The 25,057-nt window shown below is 38.1% G+C and overlaps 1 protein-coding gene across 1 annotated transcript in view; it reads right to left on the reverse strand.

Moving 5' to 3' along the window:
• The window catches only part of RAPGEF5 (Rap guanine nucleotide exchange factor 5), a 230,116-nt gene that overhangs the window by 45,847 nt on the left and 159,212 nt on the right, over positions 1-25,057 (reverse strand). Inside the window, exon 12 of the mRNA XM_041727416.1 lies at positions 1,527-1,605. Coding sequence (XP_041583350.1) covers positions 1,527-1,605 — 79 coding nt within the window. The remainder of the gene's footprint in view (positions 1-1,526; positions 1,606-25,057) is intronic.

Raw genomic sequence — 25,057 nt, forward strand, 5'->3', positions numbered from 1 at the left:
AAACAATAGGTTAAAGGCATCTATTTGCTATGAAACAAACTATATGGTTTAATAGGCTGTAATACTTTTAGAAAAGTTGTTAGCATTAAAATGTAGAAGAAATGAGCTCATAGCTACTTTTCCACAACATTGTTAAAGAAGGAGAACCTGAAAACCTTGTAATTGTTGCAGAATTTCTTAGTAACACCCCATTGGAAGCTGTGGAAGAAATCTGGTTTTGAAATACTCCAAATTCAAAACTAATAATGTTTGAAGATGAATTTTATGAACTGGTTTGAAGAAGTTCCACAAGATCTGTAGCTTTGAATGGCCATATGAACATAGCAAAGCACTAACAAGTAACTACAATTTCTACTTTATATATTTATTAAGAAATATTTTATTTCAGTTATGCCCTTTACGGAGTCTTAAGATAATCTTTCAAGCAGGAAAAGGCTATAATAAAGTCGGGGAGAAATGTAACAATTATTTAACAGGAAAAGAATATTACCAAGACCATTTCCATTAGGGGTCAATAAAATTCAGGTATGCCGAAAAAAATATTCCATTTTCCTAAAAATGTTCACTGGGGCTCTGGTGGAACCTTCAAGTTTGGTTTGATAAACACCTGACAGTAAACAGGCTTCTTAAATGCTTCTGAAGCATCTTCCTTGAACATTGGGAGTCAAGGGAGACTGAGTCAATTAACTTGGCTTTTTGGCCTTTCAACTGTTGCATCATTCCAGCTAATGTAACAAATCATAAAGCTTCCTTAACTGATCATTAACCTTCTAATCACATCCGTCATTCTATTTTTTTTTTTAATTTTTTTTTTAATTTTATTTATTTATGATAGGCACACAGTGAGAGAGAGAGAGAGGCAGAGACACAGGCAGAGGGAGAAGCAGGCTCCATGCACCGGGAGCCCGACGTGGGATTCGATCCCGGGTCTCCAGGATCGCGCCCTGGGCCAAAGGCAGGCGCCAAACCGCAGCGCCACCCAGGGATCCCCACATCCGTCATTCTAACAGTGCATGTCTTCACAAAGCTTCTGAAAAGATAGAAGTTGCTTCCAGGGAAGAGTTTAGACTTCCCATGTGGGGGACGGCTCATCTGGCCCCGGGACACTTGCCGAGAAACATGGTATCACGTACATACATTTCCTGTCCAAGTGCCCCGACACTAAGCACTTGATTGTCTTACAGGTTCACTTATTGCCAGTACACTCAACCTCTTGACTGTGGGGTTAACCCCATGGGCCAAACTTACCGCCAGATTTCTTAAGTCTTGAGACCTACGTTTGAAGAAAACAATACAAACAGTACAATTTACCTGCAACCTAGAAGGTGAAAACAGCAGCCCTGCTTTCCAGTTCCCTGTCTATTCTGTCTCATTTCATCTTTTACCTTGGACATCATTACATTAATATTTAACATATCCACACTCTACAGAGGGGCTGAGTAAATTAAGAAAGGCAGTTAATTCCTAATGCGAGACATCTGTCTGAGAGGAAGCCGACACAGCATCCTGAAGTTAATGAAGGATATTGCCTCAACAGCGCCTGGCACAAGTCATCAGTTGTCATGAAGACAGTGTACGTGAGAAGGAAGTCATCAAGGAGGGTCTCTGCAAAGAAAGAAAAACAAACACAAGGTAAGCAAACCAGTGATCAGAAGGGCAACTGCTTATCCAGGCTCTCAAACAGTGTGTGGCAGAAATATGATAAATGGCGGTGGGTGTGGAAGGGGTTAGGATGGGAGAATTTTAGCCACATTATACATTATTTATTGAAGTTAAGATTTTTTTCCCAACTCTGTACACAGAATACCCCAAGCAATGAGATTATCTTTTGATGCAAGGCTCTCTAAATCTACAACTTTTATCATCTTTTTTTGCTCTCTAAAACATCTTTTATTTCTGTGGGTAAAGATGTAATGGAAAGCCAATGCATAAATAATGTCCTTTTAAAAATAAATTTTGTAGTATTTCTGGGGTATATCTCCAGTCCTACAGGGAATGAAGCCTGCATGTTCTAATAAATTAAGGCTTTTTAAAGCCATTTACCTAAGTCTCGGGCAAGAATAATGGATAATAAAACTCAGAGGATACACGTCAGGTTCCAAGGCCATTCACCTTTCTTTCTCAAATGCATTCGTAAGAAGTTGGGAAAATGGTGGGTGATGCTGTTATTGCTGTGGAGAGAGACAGAGCTAGGCCCTGTTAAAAATAGGGCGTAGGTATAAAGTAGCACAATATACTCCTTCCCAATCCCCTCCCTACCTCCTCAACTGACAAAAACAGGTTTGATTTTTATTGCCTCTTGACCTTGAGTATTGTTGGAAAAGTCCAGCTTATGTATAATACGCAACAGCTAACGAGGTAAACTCTGACCCCCCCAATATAATTTCCAAATTGATAGAAAAAATTACATGCAGGATGCAAAGTAGACCTCTTGCTATAATAGTCTTTATCCAACCTCCTTAATTTAAAATTCATTTTACTATATAGTTTCATTTTCATGTCTTTTACATCCTGGACATCAAATTTCTAGTCATTTGAAATAGTAATTTATCAGTCGTAAGAATAATGAGCTTGTATACACAATAGCATTTATGCTCTCCAAGAACTATACTAAGTGTGTAAGTAGAGAGAACTGCCCCATATAGAGCTCTGTTGAAGACTGGAAAAAAAAATCCCAGAATTTTTAGAAATAACCAAGAACATTTGCTATAAATATTGATCAATATGAAACAAGGCTATGTTTATGAACATAAAACTCTGATATAAAGAGGTTAGTGAATGGCAGCTACAGTCCTTTATCAGCTGTCCCCACTTAATTGTTTTGTTTGATTCTAGAACATCAATAATCCCAATTTATGCAAATAAGCAGTTGCAAATGGTAATGTTAAGAAACCCCTTGCTTTCTAATTGCAAAATGCCCTTAAGTGAAATGAACCAGAGATGCTAGTGAAGAGTATTAAGTAAGCTTTTTTTCCAAAGACATTTACTTATTTATACTAAGTAACAGTGTAAGTTTATCAAATGGTACCTATAATGTATAGTAAGCCTACACTTCTAATGTTGTATTGCACTGCAATCAATACATTAACAATCGCTGCTCCATGTTACTGTTACTTGTCAAAGCAAGTTCTCAAACAGATGTGTCTGAGCCTTGCTAGGCATAAACAAAGATCTCTACACTCGAACTGTGTGAAGGGAAAGCACAGTGTGTGAAGGGAAAGGTAAGTAACTGTGGGAACATGGCTGGTTGGACAATTTATTTTTTAAAAATTTTAAAAGATTTTATTTATTTATTCATGAGAGACACAGAGGCAGAGACACAGGCAGAGGGAAAAGGCTTCCCTCCTTCCCTGAGGGGAGCGTGACGTGGGCAGAACCCCAGGATCATGCCCTGAGCTGAAGGCAGACGCTCAACCACTGAGCCACCCAGGCCCCCCTCATTGGACAATTTAGGGTGAGTGCACATCCATGGCCAGGAAGCACAGAAGACCTAAGAGTTAGTTCTCTCCTAACAGCCCTGTTTACAAAAGTTACTGGTAAACTGTGACCACCAATGTGATTTACAAATTTACAGGCAGATTCCATGGAATTTCTTTTTTTTTAAAATTTTTTAAAATTTATTTATGATAGTCACACACACACACACACACACACACACACACACACACACACACAGAGGCAGAGACACAGGCTCCATGCACTGGGAGCCCGACATGGGATTCAATCCCGGGTCTCCAGGATCGCGCCCTGGGCCAAAGGCAGGCGCTAAACCGCTGCGCCACCCAGGGATCCCTCCATGGAGTTTCAAATATTTATATGCACAAGAAGGCAAGAGAAGCTGTATTATAAGGTCTGCCCCCCAAATTAATCTGGCAGCATCAGTTCATTACCTGGTTATCCCACTGAAAAACTTCGAAATATGTATTTAGGAAGCTTTGTCTGTCCTTCACCCCAGTTTTTAAGATAGCTTCAAGAAAAATCAAACAGGGATGCCTGGGTGGTTCAGTGGTTGAATGTCTGCCTTTGGCTCAGGGCATGATCCCAGGGTTCCGGGATCGAGTCCCACTCAGGCCTACTTCACCCTCTGCCTTTGTCTCTGCCTCTCTCTCTGTCTCTCATGAATAAATAAAATCTTAAAAAGAAAAAAGAAAAATCAAACAATGGCATAGTGTCTGAATCCCCTAGATATTTTGAAATACAGCTTGAAAACTATTACTCTGGGACACTACTGAACAAGCGATGTTCACAAATTCTAACACTGCTCTGTACTAAAATTTGGCTGATGAGAAGCCTCAATTTCTCTTGTCTCATTAGAAATTGAGTCTTTTTTGCATTCAATATTAGATACAGGCAGCCAGAACCACAGAATAGTCAAGAATCTACTTTAGGTTTCTCTGTGGGGCCCTTACAGATCAGAACCAATGACAGGCATAAGCCACTAGGTGAGGGCCCTGAGAACCTCACACAGTCAACATTCAGAATGCTTGATGTAACATAGGTTCAGACTCTTTTTGAATGTTCTTACACTTAGCTTATTTAAGGAGTTAGAACTACTCTCTAATCAAAATTTACTCCATTAGCAACCGAGATGAAAAAGAATGCCATTAAACTCTGACATAACCAGTCATTCCATTCTGGAACAGCCTTGGATAATGAGGCTGAGTGACTCTCAGACTCTGGTTTGTGTGGTGGCAAAGCCATTTGGCATTCAATTCAATTAATGAGCTCACATATGACAATATTTTGTTAAGGGCTTTGACCCAGAAATGCTTTCCCCTAAGCTACTACCATATTTAATATTCAACAGCATTTACCTAATTATCTCCCTGCCATAGAAATATTAATTAAAATAAAAACAACGAGGCTACATAAAAACATTTCCAGTTAAAATCTTACTGAACAGCTAAAAATCCTAATGAAAAGAACAGATTCCCAATACCCTTCATACAAATCTTTCCCTATTTAACTAGCATATGAAATTTTTCTTTATATAAAGAGCTTTCCCGTACTCTTTTCCAGCACTGGTATTTTTTTTTTTTTTTTTTGCTGTGGGTGAAAGTAATTGAATGATATAATCAAAATGACACACTTCAAATAAAAATGCATTTTATAATAGCCATGTATCAAAAAAGCCTGTCCCATGGTATTCAGAGATATTTTTAGAACCACAATGGCTATATAAATGATACCCTGAAGACTATTAGCCAACAATAGCCATTTAGAAAGACTAGCACATCCTCTGGCATCCACATTAAAACACTATAATTATCTATTATACTATATAGTGCTTAATTAACAGTAATTTAAGACTCTAGGCAGAGAAACACCTTTGCGCATAAAAGTATCTTTCATTTAAACAAATTCATAGTTGCCATATACACTAACATTCTGAATAAAAACATACATTCATTTTGCTTTTTAAACTCTCTGAATACCTAGGTATTAATATACAAAAATCTTTCCTTTGAAATTCTATTCATTATATCAATCACTAAATCTAATCCCAAATTCCTGGCTCATCACTGACAAAAATACTCAGCCATCCTTTTGGGAATATCCCCTCTACTCTCCTCAAATAAAAGAATATTTATGGTGTGGCTTTTTTAAATACAGGTAGTACTCTTGCAGTATTAAAGAAACATGCTACTAACAGTCAAGCAAATACTATAACAATTTTAAGCACTAAGTTCACTTGAAATAAAATATGTCAAATTTTAGTCAAAATCTAAAGCTTTGATAGAAATGGCTCTAAAATTCACATCTACTATTCACCATAATGATGTTAATACAGGACTTTTCTCTCTCATCTGTTACTGTTTTAATTTTAAGGTATAAGAAAAGAATTGTCCATTTTTACTTGATTTTACTTAAATGTATTTTTCTTTTATGCAGAAATTAAAATATTTTCTCATTCTCATTTTTACTGTACCAAGCACTAAAAACTTTCATTTATTTCTGTAAAATACAAGTGTTTCTAGAGCATCCTAGAGTTGTGTCAGATGGACTAGTAATTGGTTTGGTACAGATCCTTTTTATAGGGTTCTGTTATGTAAATGTAATTAAATCAGAAGAACTGATCTAAATGTTTCAAAAGGTCTAAGCTTGATGCCTTTTATTTATTTATTTATTTTTGGTGTAAGTGAATTGCCAAGAAAGCAAATAAAAATTTTGACTGCCTATAGTTGCTACTTAAACTAAGTATGGTAACATGAGTATTCAACATTTCTACAGTGACTCTATTCCCTAAAGTACTGTTAGCAGTTTTGTTTCACCTGTATTTCTACTTCAGATGCAATGGAATTTAAGGCACTCTAAAATATGTTCTACTTAAACTTTATTTCGAGAAGCTAAGAAAAACTTTGTGTTTGAAAGGTCTTGTTTCTGGCCCCAGAATATTACAACTTGTCATTATTTTTTTGAGAAGCAGTGCCAAAATGTGCCATGTAATCTGATTAAGCACAAATTAAAAAAAAAATAATGTTCATGTTTGAATCATAGGTTACAGTGCTAGGCCATTAAGAGCTATGCTTCTTTCTTGGTTTATTTTACATTTCTGAAAGTGATATTCAGGACCTCAAATGCAGCTGTTTACCACAGCTTTTAAATTCACTCAATTTCTGCATATTTTTACAATTTCACCAGACTATTGCTTAGCCATTCTAAAATGACCCAATCTTGAGATCTAATTTTATTTTTCAGTATTGGTTACATAAGAAATGCTTATTCATTTAATGCTGTGTCTACATCAAATTTTAAAAGTCACCTCTTAATGACAGGACTTTGGTTGGCACTCTTCAAATAATGAATTCTGTTTTTACTATAACTTGAAAAATTTGGTTTTTGAATTCTATCATTCTTTAGGAAAGAATGATTTGAATACAACAGGAATTATGTTCTGAACTATATCACATTACACATCCTACCTTTTAAACATGGCACTAGAAGGAACATGGACTAATAAATACAAGGCTTGCCTACGTTCTCCACACCAAGGGTCATGTTTGCACGTCAAGGTGGGGGGCACGGAGAGGTGACAGGTCCCATGAGCTCCTGCTGTCCCAGCCCTCAGCTGCTCTCAGCTCCTAGGCACAGTTCTAATTATTACCCATTTGTGGCTCATGCATGTGTCTGCTAAACCTGCTGAGAAGCTTAGAAAACAGTGTGAAAAGTATAAGGGAATCAGAGAGCTGAATTTCTACCTGGATAGCCTTAGGCATAGTCCTGAACCTCTCTGGGCCTTAGTTAAGTCAGCTATAAAGTAGATATGATATCCACACCTAGCAGAATTATAGTCAGGATTAAATAGATTAGTGTATCTAACGCCTATAACAGAGAACTTGGTATACATCAGGCACTCAGTAAGTACCACTATTTCTTTACTTTTGTAAAATAATAGTTAGATCCTGTCCCAATTCTCTAAGTGCTACCCATCAACCAAGAAAAATCAAGAATTGAGAACTGATTATTTAGAAGGCATTTGTTAAGGAACTTGGGGGCAAGAGACAAAAATGCACAAGAGTGATCCATGGCTTCAAGCTCATATTTAGGGAGTTGAGACTTTATCCCCATGAAATGAACTAAAGGCAACATTTCAACTGGGCAGCACCAATCGTAAATGTTCTAAGGACTGAAGGAAACTCCAATATGCCAGGGGAGGTTTTACCTGACCTCTGAACTTTTAAAAAGAATCAGTGGATAGGAGGTGAAATAAATGTGAGCAAAGGAGTGACTGTGTGTATATGTCTGTGGCTGAGTCACAAACCTGTGGCCTCTGGGCCGTGTTTAGCCCTTAAAGATTTTTTTTATGTGACAATATTTAAAAATCAGAAGATGTGTGGGATCCTGGGTGGCACAATCAGTTAAGCATCTGACTCTTGATTTTGGCTTAGGTCATGATCTCAGGGTCATGAGACCAAGCTCCCTGTCGGGTTTTCTGCTCAGTGGGGAGTCTGCTTCAGATTCCTTCCCTCTGCTCCCCTCCCCCATTCACTTGTGCTCTCTCTAAAATAAATAAATCAATCTTTAAACAAAATGAAGCAAACATACAAATTAGAAGATTTGGCAACACCAGGTCCACATTTCATATGGCAACCATGGTTTAGTGCTGAGTTGCCCTTTCCATGTAGGGTACACTGTTCAGTTTATCACGGTTCTGCCCTCATGGGCTTCACTTAGTTCACATTAGAAGTCTATGGACAGGTGAGTTTTGTAAATCTTGGTCTATGGTATAGTTGTGAAATAGTAAAAGAAGAGATCACAGGTTTAACTGAAAAGTAAAGCTAGAAAGTAAGTTAGAGCCAATTCCTGGAGGGCCGTTAAGCCCTAGAATAAGAAGCCCGGGGCTTGTTTTATAGGAAAAGGGAAGTGAATGGAAATTTTTCAGGGGAGAAGTAAAAAGAGATACAGATTACACTTGCCACATCAGGACTGTCAGACTGGATAAAGGAAGAATGAGGAGAGGGAGGATGAGTTTACTTTTATTTTATTTATTTATTTATTTATTTATTTATTTATTTATTATTATTTTTTTTAATTTTTATTTATTTATGATAGTCACACACACAGAGAGAGAGAAAGAGAGAGAGAGAGAGGCAGAGACATAGGCAGAGGGAGAAGCAGGCTCCATGCACCGGGAGCCCGACATGGGATTCGATCCCGGGTCTCCAGGATCGTGCCCTGGGCCAAAGGCAGGCACCAAACCACTGCGCCACCCAGGGATCCTCTATTTATTTATTTTTTAAAGATTTTATTTATTTATTCATGAGAGACACAGGGAGAGAGAGAACCAGAGGGAGAAGCAGGCTCCATGCAAGGAGCCCAATGTGGGATTCGATCCTGGGTCTCCAGGATCATGCCCTGGGCCGAAGGCAGGCACTTAACCTCTGAGCCACCCAGGGATCCCGGATGAGTTTACTTTTAAATACACTGAGCTCAAGTACCCTAAAGCTACTTTAAGTGAAGATACTGGGCAAAAATATCAAAGACTAGAGCTAGCTAAAGAGGTCTGGATGATTACGGGAACTACCATATAAAAAGGGTGGCTGAGACAACATAAACTCTCAGATACAATCTTAGGGAGTTGTAACCAGGGGATTGAAGGTTGAACTGGGATGTATATTCACATTTGAGTAATGCTAAGAGAAAGATGAGTTCAGGAAGGGGGAAAAGAAGAGAGAGAAACAGGAGAATAGGGAGACACAAGTTGAAATAGAATCCAACAAGGAAGGATGATGGAAAACAGAGTGGATCATGAGTTTCAAAAGTTGCTGGAGGGAGGTTGATCAGCTTTCATCCACATTCAAAGGCCACTGGATTTGGTGTGTGGATGGTCCTCGTTTGATGACTTTGGAGAAATGCCCATTAGAAAATGTTATGGGCATACCTGAGTTAGACTAAAACGAACTAAGGATATTCTGACAATCGGCCCTCACACCATACATCACACTGTTTTTCCCAAAGACTCTTCATGTAGGTGTTACAGCTCACTGATTAGTAACAGCAGTAGCTCTCACAAGCCGGGAGGAAACAATTCTTCATGATCAATCCAAGTATCACTTTATTTAACAATATAGGTTAGAATGTGGGAAGTGTCACAGCTATGGAGCCTTCAACACCAATCTGTCAGTATCTACCAATAAAAATTAATACCCAGTTGCAAGATTCACTCAGTCTCACATAATTGACTCTCAGAGTTGCTCCATCTGGTATGATTAACATCACACAAGGCATTCTTAAAGATATGAACTGTGTTCCTAAATGTTTGTCAACTCAACATTCCGAAATTCCATGAAACCAAGAAAAAATTAAACATTAAATCTTAAATTAGAAGTCTGGAGAACAGTTATTTGAAGCAATAACTCTAACACTGGAATCAACTTAGGACACAGTATGGTATTTTTATCTCCCAGGGATCAAGAAGAATGTCTATTATCAGCTTTCTTCCAAGACTTGAAATAGATCACCATTCAGAATGTTAATTTTTCCACCCTGGTCACTGTGAATCATTATCACTGAATTCAGATGAGTAAAATTTTATTTTTTGTCTCTACATAACAGAAATTCTAGAGCTATAAGAGAGAAGTTATTTTCCTCAAAGTTGAGCAATAGTCAACTGCCTTAGTTGAATGCTAAGAATGGTAACTACATATATTAAAGATAAAAAGATACCCTACCAATTTATTGATTTAAATCAAACACAACTAGGCTGCCTGGCTGGCTTAGTTGGTAAAATGTGTGACCCTTGATCTAGGGGTTATTAGTTTGAGCCCCACATTTGGTGTGGAGCAGACTTAAAAAATGAAAGCTTAAAAAAAAAAATTAAACACAATTAAAGACAACTCAGCCTCTTCCTAAACAATCTGGCACAAGATCTTGTACAAACTGAAAATGTCCAATATGAGAAAACTTAGTTTTTGGGTAGCCCATGTTTAAAAATATTTCTAGGACAAATACTTCATCCAGTGGTTGAAAACAGGAACACTTTTGTGCTCTGGGTTCCAGAAGAGTCATTGGAGTTGTTTTCAGTAACATGTAGCTGCTTTCTTTCTCATATGGGTGAAAGGGAGACTTGTGCTTTAGGGTCATGAAGAAAGGTTTGGTCACAACCACTGAATGAATACCTATTACTTGGGGTTGAGCCCTGTGTTCGCTGCTTGGAGAAGGCAAAATTTTAAGGCCTCAACTTTCACAGGGTTTGGAATTTAATCAGTGAGATCATAAAAGGACCACATATGGCAGCCTCTAAGCCCCAGGCTGATGAATATTCCATTCATGGGAATGTGTGCAATCTCTACCTCCACCTCCCACCCTAATCCCCCACCCCCACCCAACACACATTTTAGTCCTAGAGAGCCCCAAATTTGCTTTGAACAACACCTGTTTCTTAGTGTGCACCAGGAAGACAATGGCAACTTTGATGGGCAATGAGGAAAAGGAGGGAAGGGAAGATAGTGGCTACTCTCTTTGAATGTAACAGAAACAGTCACCCTCTATTGGCCACATCCTGTGTGTTGTACCATGAGCTTTACCCACAAGGTTGGTGCTCCTCATGTTCTTTCTAGGAGGCAAGTCTTACACTCTACTCTCTCTTTGTGGGATGATGACACCAAGCCTGAGCTAAGTAAGGTAAAGAACTACTGAGTTCTTGCAAGTTAGTATCTGAAGGGGCCTAGGTCCCAGGTGGGCTGATCTCCAGCTCTGAATTTTCACTGTACTCTGCTCTTCTGAGGTTGTGAATCCAAATGGTCCATACCAGACATGGAGGTAATGGATGTGCAGGAAAGTCACCAGACTCCTGGTTTGGGACAGGGAGAAATGCCACAGTTACAGGAATTTTGTCTTTGTATTGGCCTTGAATTGCCAAAAATGCCCCTGTTATAAAGTCATTTTTCATCTATACATTAGCATGCTGGAGTTTCCTTCATTCCTACTCAAATTTAATTTTTTTATTTATTAGAGATCACAGAGGGAAAGGAAGAGGGAGAAGCAGACTCACCACTGAGTAGGAAGCCCAATGCAAGGCTCAATCCCAGGACCCTGAGATCATGACCTGAGCCAAAGGGAAACACTTAACTAACTGAGCCACCCAGGAACCCCACAAATTTTATTTTTATTTTCTAGCGAATACTTGGGAAATAGCAAATAGCTATAAGGGATCAGCCAATTTCCTTTCCTTTTTTTTTTTTTTTAAGATTTTATTCATTTATTCATGAGAGATACACAGAAAGAAGCAGAGACACAGGCAGAGGGAGAAGCAGGCTCCATGCAGGGAGCCTGACGGACTCCATCCTGGGTCTCCAGGATCATGACCTGGGCTGCAGGCGGTGCCAAACCACTGCGCCACCAGGGCTGCCCCAATTTCCTTTTCTAAAGGTAGAACTATCACAAGGAAGAATTAAGATAAGATAGTCCACACACAAACTCCTAATGCTTTTAAGTTTTTTGTTTTTGTTTTTTAGAGAGAGAGAGAAAGAAAAAGCACCTGCGTTCATGGAGAGCTTGATGTGGGCTCCTTCCCACGACCCTGAGATCATGACATGAGCTGAAATCAAGAGTCAGGCGCTTAACCCAGGCACCCTACTTTTAAGATCTTTTAATGGCCATTTATACATGTTTACATATTTTAAAGTTGAAATGTAAAGGCAGAAACTGAAATAATTTTTTTAAATGGTCAAATCTTAAAACTATTCCTTTCCTTCATTACAAATACTGAGAATCATTGGTCACATTTTATTTTGTCCTCTCTTTTCTAAATGAAAAAAATCTCACTTTTACATCAAAGTCTTGGCTGTTCCTCATCTCAGTGATCACCTATGCCTATTACTCCAACATCTGGGTAATGAAGCTATTAAACATGTATTAAGTGTCATTGGTTAAGATATTTTTGTCTTTTGTCTAAAGACAACTCCTTTGTCTCATATGGTTCTAATAAGTCAGTTTTATTTTGTTTCAAAATAAACATAGTACACACCTAAGAACATTCTTTAGGCCTTTCACGTAGCATTGAAATGACATGATTCGGGAATCCCTGGGTGGCTCAGCAGTTTAGCGCCTGCCTTTGGCCGAGGGCGCGATCCTGGAGTCCCGGGATCGAGTCCCACGTCAGGCTCCCGGCATGGAGCCTGCTTCTCCCTCCTCCTGTCTCTGTCCCTCTTTCTATGTCTATCATAAAGAAATACATCTTTAAAAAAAAAAGAAAGAAAGAAATCACATGATTCATGGTTATTTGCCCCATAAAACAGGTATATACCAGGCACTTTAAGAGTTCTGAAATATCACCAAGAATATAATTATATACTATAAGCTATTTTTATGAGAACAAATTTAATGTATGTTATTGTTAAACTTCATTGAAGCTATCATATATGAAATATTTACTATACATTGTATATATTTTCTGAAAAATATTTCTAACAACTTGTAGGGAGAATTTTGGAGTCAAAGATGTAGAATTCTCAAACATGAATTCAGTGGCTCAAATCAGACATGAGAAAGGTACTTACAGTTAAGTACTTTTTTCATGCTAATAATACAGAGATTATTGTCATATTCAGTTATTGAGAAGGGTCTAAGAGCTAATCCAAACCACTTTACAGGCTTTAAAAAATGATTATACAATGCTTTATTTTTATTTATTTATTTATTTTGTTTGTTTTCAAGTAGGCTCTGTGTCTAGTGTGGAACCCAATGAGGGGCTTGAACTCATAACACTGAGATCAAGACCTGAGATCAAGAGTCAGATGCTTAGCCACCGAGGTGCCCCATTATACAATGCTTTAAATCACAATATATTTCAATTTCTTTGAAAAGAAAGAAATATAGTTATGGCTTGGGATCTAAAGTATCAATATAAACTAACATAAGCTTCCATTTATAAAATTACATTTCATTTTTCATTTCTTAGGAATCAAACTTTACTTTTTCTTGGCCATATTGCTCTCCACACATATTAAAACCAAACAATATGTTTCCGAGCTTCACCTGCAGCTAGATGTGGCTATGACTAAGTTTTGGTCCATGGGATAAAAGCAGAAGCCATGTGTGAGGTACACGTGTTCTTGACTTGTTCCACCTGGACTGTGTGCTAGCTAGCATCCATCTTGGTTTATGAGATGAAGGTGAGACTCTAGGGATACTGAGGCAAACAGCTGGAAGGAATCTCAGCCCTGGTTGATTGCAGAGTGGCCTTAACACTCTTAACAGCACTACATTGCATTTCTCTTATTTTTATTTTCACACGAGAGAGAAGTATAGTAATACCTTGTTTAAGTTACCATCTGGTTTTCTGTTATGTGCAGCCATGCCTAATAACAATTAATATATATATATAAAGAATTGGTGTGCTTCTCAAGTTTCTCTATTATCAAGAGCAGGCAAAGTATATTTACCGAGTGGTGAGTACTGTGCATTTATCCTGATCTCACTCCTGTGGATTTCTAGAATATGCTGATGAAGACACATTTGCCTTGCATGTTTTTTTCCCAAAGAACAAACACCCTCCCTAGGAGACTGTAAAATAGAGTAAATTGTCATAATAAATCTAAGACAAGTGCCTGCATTATGCCAATCAGCACTGGCATAACTTGAGCTAACTAAAATATTTTTACAAAAGTCAGCATGGTGGTAAATAAAATGGCCTGCAATGCCTTTAAATTCAGACCAGACTGAAACAAGACACAAGAGGTCACATTTTATATGTCTAACTCTGGAGAATAAGATCCAAAATTAGAATGAAAATATCTTCTCTGGGTTCTCTCTCTCTTTTTTTAAAACAAACACATGACACTATTTATGGTATATTTAAACCTACTACAGAAAAACCAAATTTGTGATATCAAGTAAGACAGGAAGAAAATTTAGGGGAAAACACTTAATTTGCTTTAAGTGCTATGCAAATCTCTCTTCATAACAAGTATATTTAAGGCACATTGAAAGGGATATAATTATTGAAGTAGTATACCAGATGTTTTAATATTAGAACTCTTATTTATCCTGAGTCCTGATATAAACAACTCATTCATCAAAAACTATGCTCACTTAAGGCTGAGAATTTAAGTAGAAATACCCAGCCAGGTATGCAAAAGGCATTTTTAACTTGCACTTTTCATCTTCACACTAAGTGAAGCTCATTTACAGGATTAAAGGATTTAAAAGATTCACAAAGTTTCTGGTATGCAGAGAACAGACAAGAACAGTAAATCTGAAGCCGAAAAGGATACAGAATTGCTCTAAAAATAATTTCCTAGCACTATTCAGATTACAATAAGATAGATATTTTGGGGATTACAAGATATCTTAGTTTTCCACATTTTCTGTTCACTCATATTTAACAATTCCATCTAATTTCATATTTATTGAAATATTTATTGAAATTTGGGGGAAGGCTTGCCAGCCAAGTAGCAGTCTTATGTATAAGGCAAAAAGCTGCAAACAGAATGAAAAAAATGGTTTCAATTGTAGAGCAAGAAAGCCCCAAGGGCAGAAAATGAGGATAATGGGAAATGGGAGGGGAAGGTTATAATGAGAAAGACTGCAAAAAGAAATGAGAAAAAGCCCAATTATAGGTATGTTAAAGGCAAAAATTCTCCTGCTCAAAGAATATTCCTTTCAGACATGTGCTTGTCAATTACAGCAATTCTGTGGCACTGCATCCTTTCAATGAAGCAATAATTTGATTGAAACATGCTGTGAGAGATTAACATGCAGTGATTATAATCAACAAATTGCCATTCACGAACATTTCTTCCTCACACTTAGGAGACTACCTGAAGTACACACTCTTACAGAAAAATCACTTAATTTTTTTTTTTTTTCTGATAGGATGCTGGTTTTGTTTGAGGAAGGTGAGCACAGCACTTTAAAATGCAGACAAGGACATCTGATTATCTCACTTTAAATTTTTCATAGGTCTAAGGAGATGATGACACACAGGATCTCTGAGAGAAAGAGAAAAGAGGTTTTTTTCATCTTATAATATTGTCTTAAATAGTCTCCAGTAACTTTAGTTGCTGATGTTACAGTAAAACTAAGGTCTTCCTAAAATTACTAGATTGTCATCTCTACTGACATAGTATCTTGTCTTCCATGAATTTTGGAATATGTTGCTCCTTCCAACTTGCTACTCTAAAAAAACCTGGCTTATATCACACATTTAAACAAGTTTCTAGAAATAATAGCTGGACACTGACAAAATTGTGTTTGCACTAAAGTATAACATTAAATATGCCCCCAAACCCAAAACTCACTAGGAAAATATGGTAATTTTAGAAACCCTGAGATTTGAGAACAGCTTTTTAAAGGAACAAAATCCCTCTTTCTTTGAAAAGAACAACAAAAAAGAAACAATTTACAAGAACAGAAAAATCAATATCAAACTGAGAAGCTATACTATAGAGATTTTTTTAAAGATTTTATTTGAGAAAGTGCAAGAGCATGTGTTAAAGGGAGAGGGAGAGAGAATTTGAAGCAGACTCCATGCTGAGCGCAGAGCCCAATGTGGGGCTCAATCTCGTGATCACAATATCATGACCTGAGTTGAAACCAAGTGTCAGCTGCTTAACTGACTATCCCACCCAAGCACCCCAGTACTACAGAGATTCTTAACAGGTATACACTGGGAAGACAGATTATAAAAATGTTTTATTTATTTGAAAGATCGAGAGAGGCAGAGAGAGCGAGCACGTATGCACACAGCACGGAGAGGGAGAATCAGGTTCCGCTGAGCACAGAGCCTGATGCGGGGCTTAATCCCAGGACCCCAGAATCATGATCTGATCTGAAGGTAGATACTTAACCAACTGAGCCACCCAGGCACCCTGAGACTAGATAGATTTAAGCCAATATTTAATCCCACAATAATAAAGCTGAAGACTCTCAGGGCCTTATGATTCTATGCGAACTTTGTGTCATATCAGACAGGGCCTTTACAGTTTATACTTGAAAAGATTTTAATTTTATATATTCAGATTCTTCGAAAATTGACAATTCATGTACACTTGTGGCAACTTTCCATGTACCAGAGTATTTTATTATTTGTTATAAATTCTCTAGCCATTCTAGGAATTTAGAAATTTACTGAACTACAAAGAAATACCTAAGGTTTCTAACAGTGTGTCAAATTGGGCATTTGAGGAGAAGGAAAAGCAAATAAAATGTAAATAAAGAAAATAAAGCAAATAAAATGTGCAGAGGTGAATAAGGGAGAAAGTCCATCTATTTCTATATCTTCCATACTGATTGCAGTTTACATAGAAATTCCCTCATGGTTCACGGATTGAGGACATCAGCAGCAGCACTGACTTTATAGAGACAAGAGTCACAGGTGAATTTCATTTAGACTATAGTGTGAAGGACACTCTCAAAGACCCTCTATCTCAACTCCAGGTTCTAAGATAATATCTTCACTCAAACGATCAGAAAGTAGTTGATATTTTTCTTTTTTCTTTTTCTTTTCTTTTCTTTTCTTTTTTTTTTTTTTTTGATATTTTTCTTAACAGTATTCAGAGGGTGCCTGGTATAGAGGTGCCTGGTGGCTCCAGTTGAGTGTCTGCCTTCAGTTCAGGTCATGATCCCAGGGTCCTGGGATCGAGTCTTGCATGTTGCTCCCTGCTCAGTGGGGAGCCTGCTTCTCCCTCTCCCTCTGCCTCTCTCCTGCTCATTCTCTCTCACTCTCTCTCAAATAAGTAAAATCTTTTTAAAAAAAAGTACTCACAGAACAAAGTCTAGAAACTTCTTGAGATGTTCAAACTTTTCACTATTTTTATAGTTAAGAGGCTTAAGATTTAATTACTCAGGTAATTCTTGCTCCTCATGTATCTCATTTTACATTTTTTTATCTTCATATCCTCTTGAAATTAATTTTCTGTAGCCCTACAATATTTTAGTTTGTTTCTGCTGTGCTCTAGACTTCTAGTCAAACACAAAGTATTGGAAGAGGTCATGTGAATTAAACATGAAAATGACATAATTAAAAGAAATGCATTCCAATGATCTGTTCTCATTCAAACCAGAGATTGTGTGCCTGGAAAGTATGCTGTACTCCTACTTATATCTTCATCCATTACACACCTTCCTTTGCCCACTGGTTATGCAGTAATGAAAACTTCCACATTTCCATTATTAATCAGTGCATGTTAATGACCTTATGCTTCAGCTCTGTCTCACTTCATTTCACCTTGCTTCATTACCAACAAGAGTATTAATTAACCCACAATCTACTGGCAGCATAAAAGCATCAATTCCCTTGTTATCATACATAATATCACATGTTTAAAGGTGGTACAAATAGATTAGTCCAGATGATGAACACCTCAAATAAAGTCCACAGTCAAAATCTGATTTTTAACCACTTCCCATGTGAGCAGTCTGACAAAGCATCAATTGGTATTAGGACTTCTTCCTCCACACCCTTTCTTTGGTAACCTCAGTGAAGCAGTCAGCTCACCAGTGGCCATCCAGGTCACAGCAGGGAAACCAAGAAGCAGGCCTTTGTGCTGAATATTAAGAGTGCTCTTAAAGTAGCTACTGAAGCTCTTGATTTGGGGTTTATAGCTGAAGTTGAATGGTAGATTTTTACTTCAATTATGCCTTTTATCCATGACTCTAGTCACTAGGAAAAAAAATGATCTCTGAGATAAAGCCAGAGATACACCTGAGTTCATTTCTAGATTCAAATGATCATTCTATTTGTGAAGCAGTTTAGGTAACTTCTTTCTACTTTAGCTTCTATATCCATTTAGTTAGAGACAATTACCCTTGTACTAAGATCCATGGAATGGAGAGGACTTTGGATAAATGGAGGGTTACCTGGAGTAACTTTCAAATCCTGGCTCTCCAACCTGGAAGGGTCCTCAAACAAAATGTGGCCTAAGTCCTCTGCTTTCATAAATGAGACAACTGTGAAGAAAACTTCCACACAATTCTAATACCTCATCATTTGTCAATATTAATTTTTAAAGTCTCCCAATGCTCAATTATGGCCGGAGAATACATCACATTCTCCATATTTGCAATAGGAAGGGAAGCTAAGGGAACTGCCAAAAAACCAAACCAAACCAAACCAAACCAAACCCACAGTACAAACATTATACAGCAGAGCAGTAACTATATTCTAACACGAACACTTTTACTTCTTGGTCTCTCTTGTCAGCACTCGGGAGATTTTCACTGTCACCATGGATAGCTATTTCAAGCCTTTGCTTTATCTGGAAAAGTAAGCCTTCATTGAACAGCAGTGCTATGCATCTGAGGCATACCCAGGGCAGCTGGAGTTGGTGCTAATGAATTTAATCTGCTGTTGACTTTCTTTCTTTTTTTTTTTTTAATTTTTTTTATTTATTTATGATAGTCACAGAGAGAGAGAGAGAGGCAGAGACACAGGCGGAGGGAGAAGCAGGCTCCTTGCACCGGGAGCCTGATGTGGGATTCAATCCCGGGTCTCCAGGATCGCGCCCTGGGCCAAAGGCAGGCGCCAAACCGCTGCGCCACCCAGGGATCCCTTAACCTGATATTTAAAAGTGGCAGTTTCATAAAGCTGAAGAAGACCTCAGAAGGCAACCTAGTGTAGTTACTTGTTTATGAAAAAATTATTTTCACAGGTCAAGATGGTAGAAGCCTGATATCAAACATTTTCATGGATGCAGATTCTATGGCTTATAGTCATAGATAGCACCACCCAAGGATATGTATACATACTTCAAATTTCTTTTCTTTTTTTTTCTTCAATTAAGTCTATTTCCTTTGGTTCTGAACTTCATTGAATATAACCAATAGTTTCATGTTAATTCTTGAAAATACCCTTTTTTGTTTTTTAACAAAAACAAAATGGAGCCCACAACCCTGAGATCAAGAGTCAGATGCTTACCCAACTGAGCCACCCAGGTGTCCCTTGAAAATACTTTAAATACATTAAAATATCTTCAAGCTTATTTTTAAAGTCTCATAGATATAGTTATTATAAAATACTGCCTGTAATGATTAGCATTTTTATTTTTTTTGTGATTAGCATTTAATATCCACCATTTCTCTCTTTGCTTTTTTGTCTGAATCTCTCCAATGGGATATATGCCCCATGAAGGTAAGGAGTTGGTTTTGTTTATAACTGTATTCCCACATCTAGGACAGAGGAGTGTTAAAGGTACTTGTGGAGTGAAGGAATTAATTTTTTCTAAGGTATTCATTCATAGGCATACACGAATTGAGTAATTAAAAATGCACAGTTGTATTTTATCATAGCAGCAGTGTATAAAGTTAAAAGTAAAGAAATTACAGGGGGATGGCTAGTGTAAGAGACAGGAGGTAGTATATTTCACCGCTGGGGTGAAATATACACTGCCACTTTTCCAAGGCAACAGACTCTTTCTGAATATCCCAAGATGGCTTGGTAATACAATTTTGTAAATGGATTTCACTAGCAGGTGATAAATCAAAGCCATTCTTTGAAAATGTTATAGCATAATTTTTCAAAGAGCTTAAGAAGTTTCCCATTGAACAAGGTTATACACAAACACATATAAATCATCACCAGGTATGGCCACTGAGCATTGGGTTCCAAGCTTCCTCCTCCATCAACATTCTAACTGCCCTACGAATCCAAAGAAATGGTGCAGTAATGTATGTAATACGAAGGTATTACTTGTGCAATGGCTAAGTGATGTGGTGATTTCAGCATAAAAGGCTCTGGAAATTTTCTACATGAATTCTAAGGTCTTTCCTCCAGATCTAGAATTTATGGTTCTGTGACATTTTAAATTCCACGGTTCTGTGACATTTGGAAAGAGGTTGATATAGATTCCTTTCAATCAAGGTTTTTTGGTGATGAAAGATCTCTCAAAGATCATCTTTCATATGACTTGCTTAAGGTTTCAGGCTAGTTTATTAATGGAGCCCAGATCTGGGACTCAAGACCTCAGAATCTCATTTTAGTACCCTTTCTACTCGGCTATGTTCATTTTCTCCTTTCTTAATACATGCTTCTTTGCAGAAATAAGCATCTTGGCTGTGAGACTCAAGGGCCACCCAGGGATTGTTACAGCACAACAGAGCCCTGGCAAAAATCCAGATGAATTTTATTCACTATATATCATCACCTCCTCATTTCAAGGGTTGAGAAATTCAACAGCTGTGTGTCCAGTACCTCTATCTCCTCTGATTGTTTCCCTTTTTTTTTCCAAAATTATTTGTGGGTGGACCAACAGTGCAGGTTTGTGAATTTTGAACTTAGGCTGCAGAGGCAGGGACCAGTGGACATCAAGCTCTGGAGAGGAGGTGGGGAATGGAGGGGAAGTGGAAGAAAGGGGAAATGATATCATAATGCCCCTAACTCTTTGAGGCAAATATATATTTGTAACTATTAGAAACTTGGAATAAATCTTAAAAAGTTGGGGGAAGGGAATGAGACAGGGTCACTGTTCTATCTCCCTGGCTCTCACATCTGGCTCCATATTAGCATCAGTGGGGAAGTTTTAAAGTCCATAAAATTTAGGCTTCATCTCAGGTCAACTGAATCAGAACCTCTGGGGTGGGACCCAGGTATTGGTATTTTTTTTAAAAAAGATTTTCTTTATTTATTCATGAGAGACAGAGAGAGAGAGATAGAGAGAGACAGAGAGAGACAGAGAGAGAGGCAGAGGGAGAAGCAGGCTACATGCAGGGAGCCTGACGTGGTACTCGATCCTGGGTCTCCAGGATCACGCCCTGGGCTGAAGGCAGTGCTAAACTGTTGAGCCACCCGGGCTGCCCAAGGTATTAGTATTTTAAAAAATGCCCCATGCACCCTTAATGATCAGCCACACATAAGATCCACTATGGCATGTCTATTTGTTACATGCCATTACAGAAAGAAAAACAAAAGATAAATACAAGATAATTTTATGTGTATATTAATTGCACAAAATCATGACGAGATTTACCATTATCTGAAAATTTTCTGTCTAGCCTCAACAACATTTAGCTCTATATAAACTATGCTGCTACACAGTCACTGAAGTCTTTGCCACCTGGAAGAGGAAGCCTGGGACAGAAATGCCAAACATCTTTCCAGAAATCCTAAAAGGCAAGGAAATCAAGGAAGGTGTTCACCTAAATTGTCTTCTATCTTTCCAATGATCTTCCAGTGATCTTTCTATGATCAGGAAAAAAGCATTCTTTCATAAGAAATACACACAGAGCACTTAGGACAGGCATGGTGCCAGCCAAGAAGAAGAAGACAGTAAAGTTCATAAAAAATCAGGTGCCTGTCCTAGCTTTCCTTAAGTTTCTGTCAGTGTATTGCTCTAAAAAAGCCGGTAAACTGGCAATGGAGATTAACCTTTGGACTCTATCGATTGAGTGAGACACCCCTATAACATAAGCCAGGTACTTTCACAGAGGTTGTTATCGTGTTACAAAGGTAAGGGACTCTGGTTCTCAATGATATGCTCAACCTATGAGGTGCTGCTGAAAGCAGATCACTAATGCTGAGGTGCTCACAAACACTCAAAGCAGGCATTTCCACACCAAGTACCCATCCACGGAATATGCTTAATGACATCCTCATGAGTAACAATACCAGCCACACCTTGAAGAAAGCAGATCAAGCCCAATAAGAATGAGCTGGTTGGCTTTACCTGTTCCTACTATCCTATTCTCTGTTCCCTGGTTTTTTCTTCAAAACCTGTGATCTTAAGTGCATTTACTTCAAAAGGACAAAAAAGAATAAGGAAATGGAAGAAAAAAAAAAAAAGAGGGCAGCAAATCATGTTATTTGCTCTTCTGTCCTCCCTAAGGTGGACCTGTCATAATGCAGATTCAGAGAGAAAAATCAATAGGAAGATTTTTCCCTATGTAATCCATTCAATACATAATGTTCCCCTGGCTTTGAACCAGAAGTCGTTATTCCCAACAGCAGCAGCTTTAAACAAAACAGTCTATCTTTTCCAGGGAGGGGAAAGAGTTAAACAGAGGAGCAGGAACTGCTGTAGACCCCACAGCCCTAGTCTGGGGGGGGAACTCACTCTTCCAACTCTCCAGCTCCTCTATTCACAACTCCTTGTTTTTCTTTCTCCTTGTCTGCTTTGTAATTCTCCTGGGCTGGAAATGCTCTGGGATGTCTACCCTGTGACGTCTACCCCATATCTGGGAGGATGAAAGATGGAGCTGCTTGATTTTTCTCTACCATTCCAAATGTTTAAGCCAGAACCTGAACTTGACAGAAAAAGTAATCTTTGAAAGCTGCTTTAATCACTTTCCAGGTTCATAAATAGGTATCCAATAGCCAGACTCAAATAGTTTTTCCATTTGGAACAATGAAGAATCATTTATTCATTCATCCATTTATTCTACAGCTATTCCTGGGAAGACTCCTTGGGCCTGGTCCTACAAGGGAGGAAAGGTACGCATAGAGGGGATTATGAAAACATACATGTGTAGATCTATTCACTTGGGAAAACCATGAGTAAGTTGCTCTTAAGCATCTCTAATATTATTGCTTTGAAAACTCAGTTTGAGTTGTTGATAGAATAACATGAATTGTTTTCTATAGTCGCTTCTTGATTCAGGTGGCAAGAGGATTACATTATGTCAATAGCTCTGGCATTCTCCTTCCTATTCCGTTCAATTAAGTCAACGTTTTTCCACTTACACATTCACATCAATTAGTAATCACTTCAACTGCTCCTCTGTGAGTGCAGAAGGTCTGTTCTATTGGGCCTTGCACTTACATTTTCACAACTAAGTGAGTTTTGTGGGAAAGAGATGGGAAATTACTCACATCTCTTGCTCTGTGATTTTCTCCAGCCTCTGGTGGGTACAGGAATGTAAGAATCCAGAACAGGCTCATCTAGTCTCCAGGAGAGTTTATGTCCTCCCATGTACCCTCTTCCTCCTCACTGCCATTGGGGCCATGTGGACGAGCACCATATGGCTCCAGCCAGCCCCATATGGTTCCCTCTCCCTAAAAGGGGTGCTCGAGAACATAAAAACGCTGTTGTATACTTTTATTGCAGCCCCTTCTCATTTTCCTCCATCTGTCTTCCATATGTTTATACAATGCTATTAGGCTCTTGCACACATAGGCCTTTTATAATGAGGGTTGCCAGCCTGACCAAAATAAAGAATGAGAATTCACCTCTGTCGGTAACAAGGGGCCTCAATTACTTGAAATATGTGATTCATTTAGTATTCAAACTAGGACAAATGAATAACCTCCTTTCTTCAAGTTGCCCATGAAATTCATTTTATTTTTACATATATGATATTTCTTTCCATTTTAGCAACAAAAACCACATAACGGCTTTTCTGTTCTATTTTCTCCAAGTGCTGTAGGTGAAGTGTTGAAGAACCACATATGACTTCACTTAGGCCTCCCTATTACATGCACATCAATCTTTCTCTGAGTTTGACTTTTCATTTTTATAAAGTTCTCCGTTAATCACAGGAAAAGTTGCTACCATGCTTTCTTTCAAGTGTCACTACAAAAATTTGAAGTTTCACGTGTCCTCTGAAAACTCTAAGGAAATGAGTAGGAATCAGGAGAGGCTGACCCCAAGAGACCTCTTCAAGCTCTGCTGAGGGCAAGCCACTGAGCTCTGGTCCTCTTTGCTTTGCTGAGCACTTGGCTAAAAGTGACATATCTGATACAGGGCCTGGTGCAACAGTCACTAGACACCATGCACAATACTGTTTCCAGCAGCAGGCAACTCCTGGCATTAGCAAAGTAATCCGAGTGATTTCTCATTCCCAGTGTTAAATACTGGGACTTGCTATGGGCACCTTGGCCATCTTTCTCAAAACAAAACAAAACAAAACAAAACAAAACAAAACAAAACAAAACACCACTGACAATAAGAAAGAAAAAAAGAAATCAAGTGAAGCCTAATACTGGCTTTAATAATTTTTAAACTTACTCATATGACCTAGACACAAAGTCTCACATTACAGACCAGAACTGTGGTGCTATTAAGAGGCAAGCATACAATCCTCTGAAACATCTATCCACATTAAAAGGTGTCCTCTTTGGGGCAGATTATTTGCCTGTAATCTAGTTCAAACCACCTGTGTAATGCAGTCTGGTAATCAGTACATGGAAAATATGCCCGTTCCATGATGATTATATCTGATGAAGCAGAACACGGGAATAGTGCTCAAATGCAGAAAATATTAATCAATAGACATAGAAAAACAACTCATCAAATGCCATGAGAATGTTTTTCTTTTAGCCTGTGTATAAATGGCATTTACTCATTTCTCCCATCTTAAACATATGCAAAATAAAGTATCTATTTGAATTTTGAGATCAGAGTATAACATTACTGTAGGATAAGGGATTGGATTACTTTCCTTTTCTTTTTTTAACCCACTTACATATTTCACCCAACTTTGTTTCTCTTCATGTCCTTTATAATGCAATTTAGAATCAGACATCAGTTAGGTTCAGACAAAAAAACTAGTGAGACCTAAGGAAACTTGCTCCCACCTATACAGTCATTTCACAATCCTTCCTACAAGGGAAAAGCCTAAGGTTTTACTCTGCAGGAATTCAACCTACAAACACCTTTTATTGATGCAGTCAATGTCATGCCAA

Source organism: Vulpes lagopus, chromosome 13, assembly GCF_018345385.1.
Source record: "Vulpes lagopus strain Blue_001 chromosome 13, ASM1834538v1, whole genome shotgun sequence".
Classification (NCBI taxonomy): domain Eukaryota; kingdom Metazoa; phylum Chordata; class Mammalia; order Carnivora; family Canidae; genus Vulpes; species Vulpes lagopus.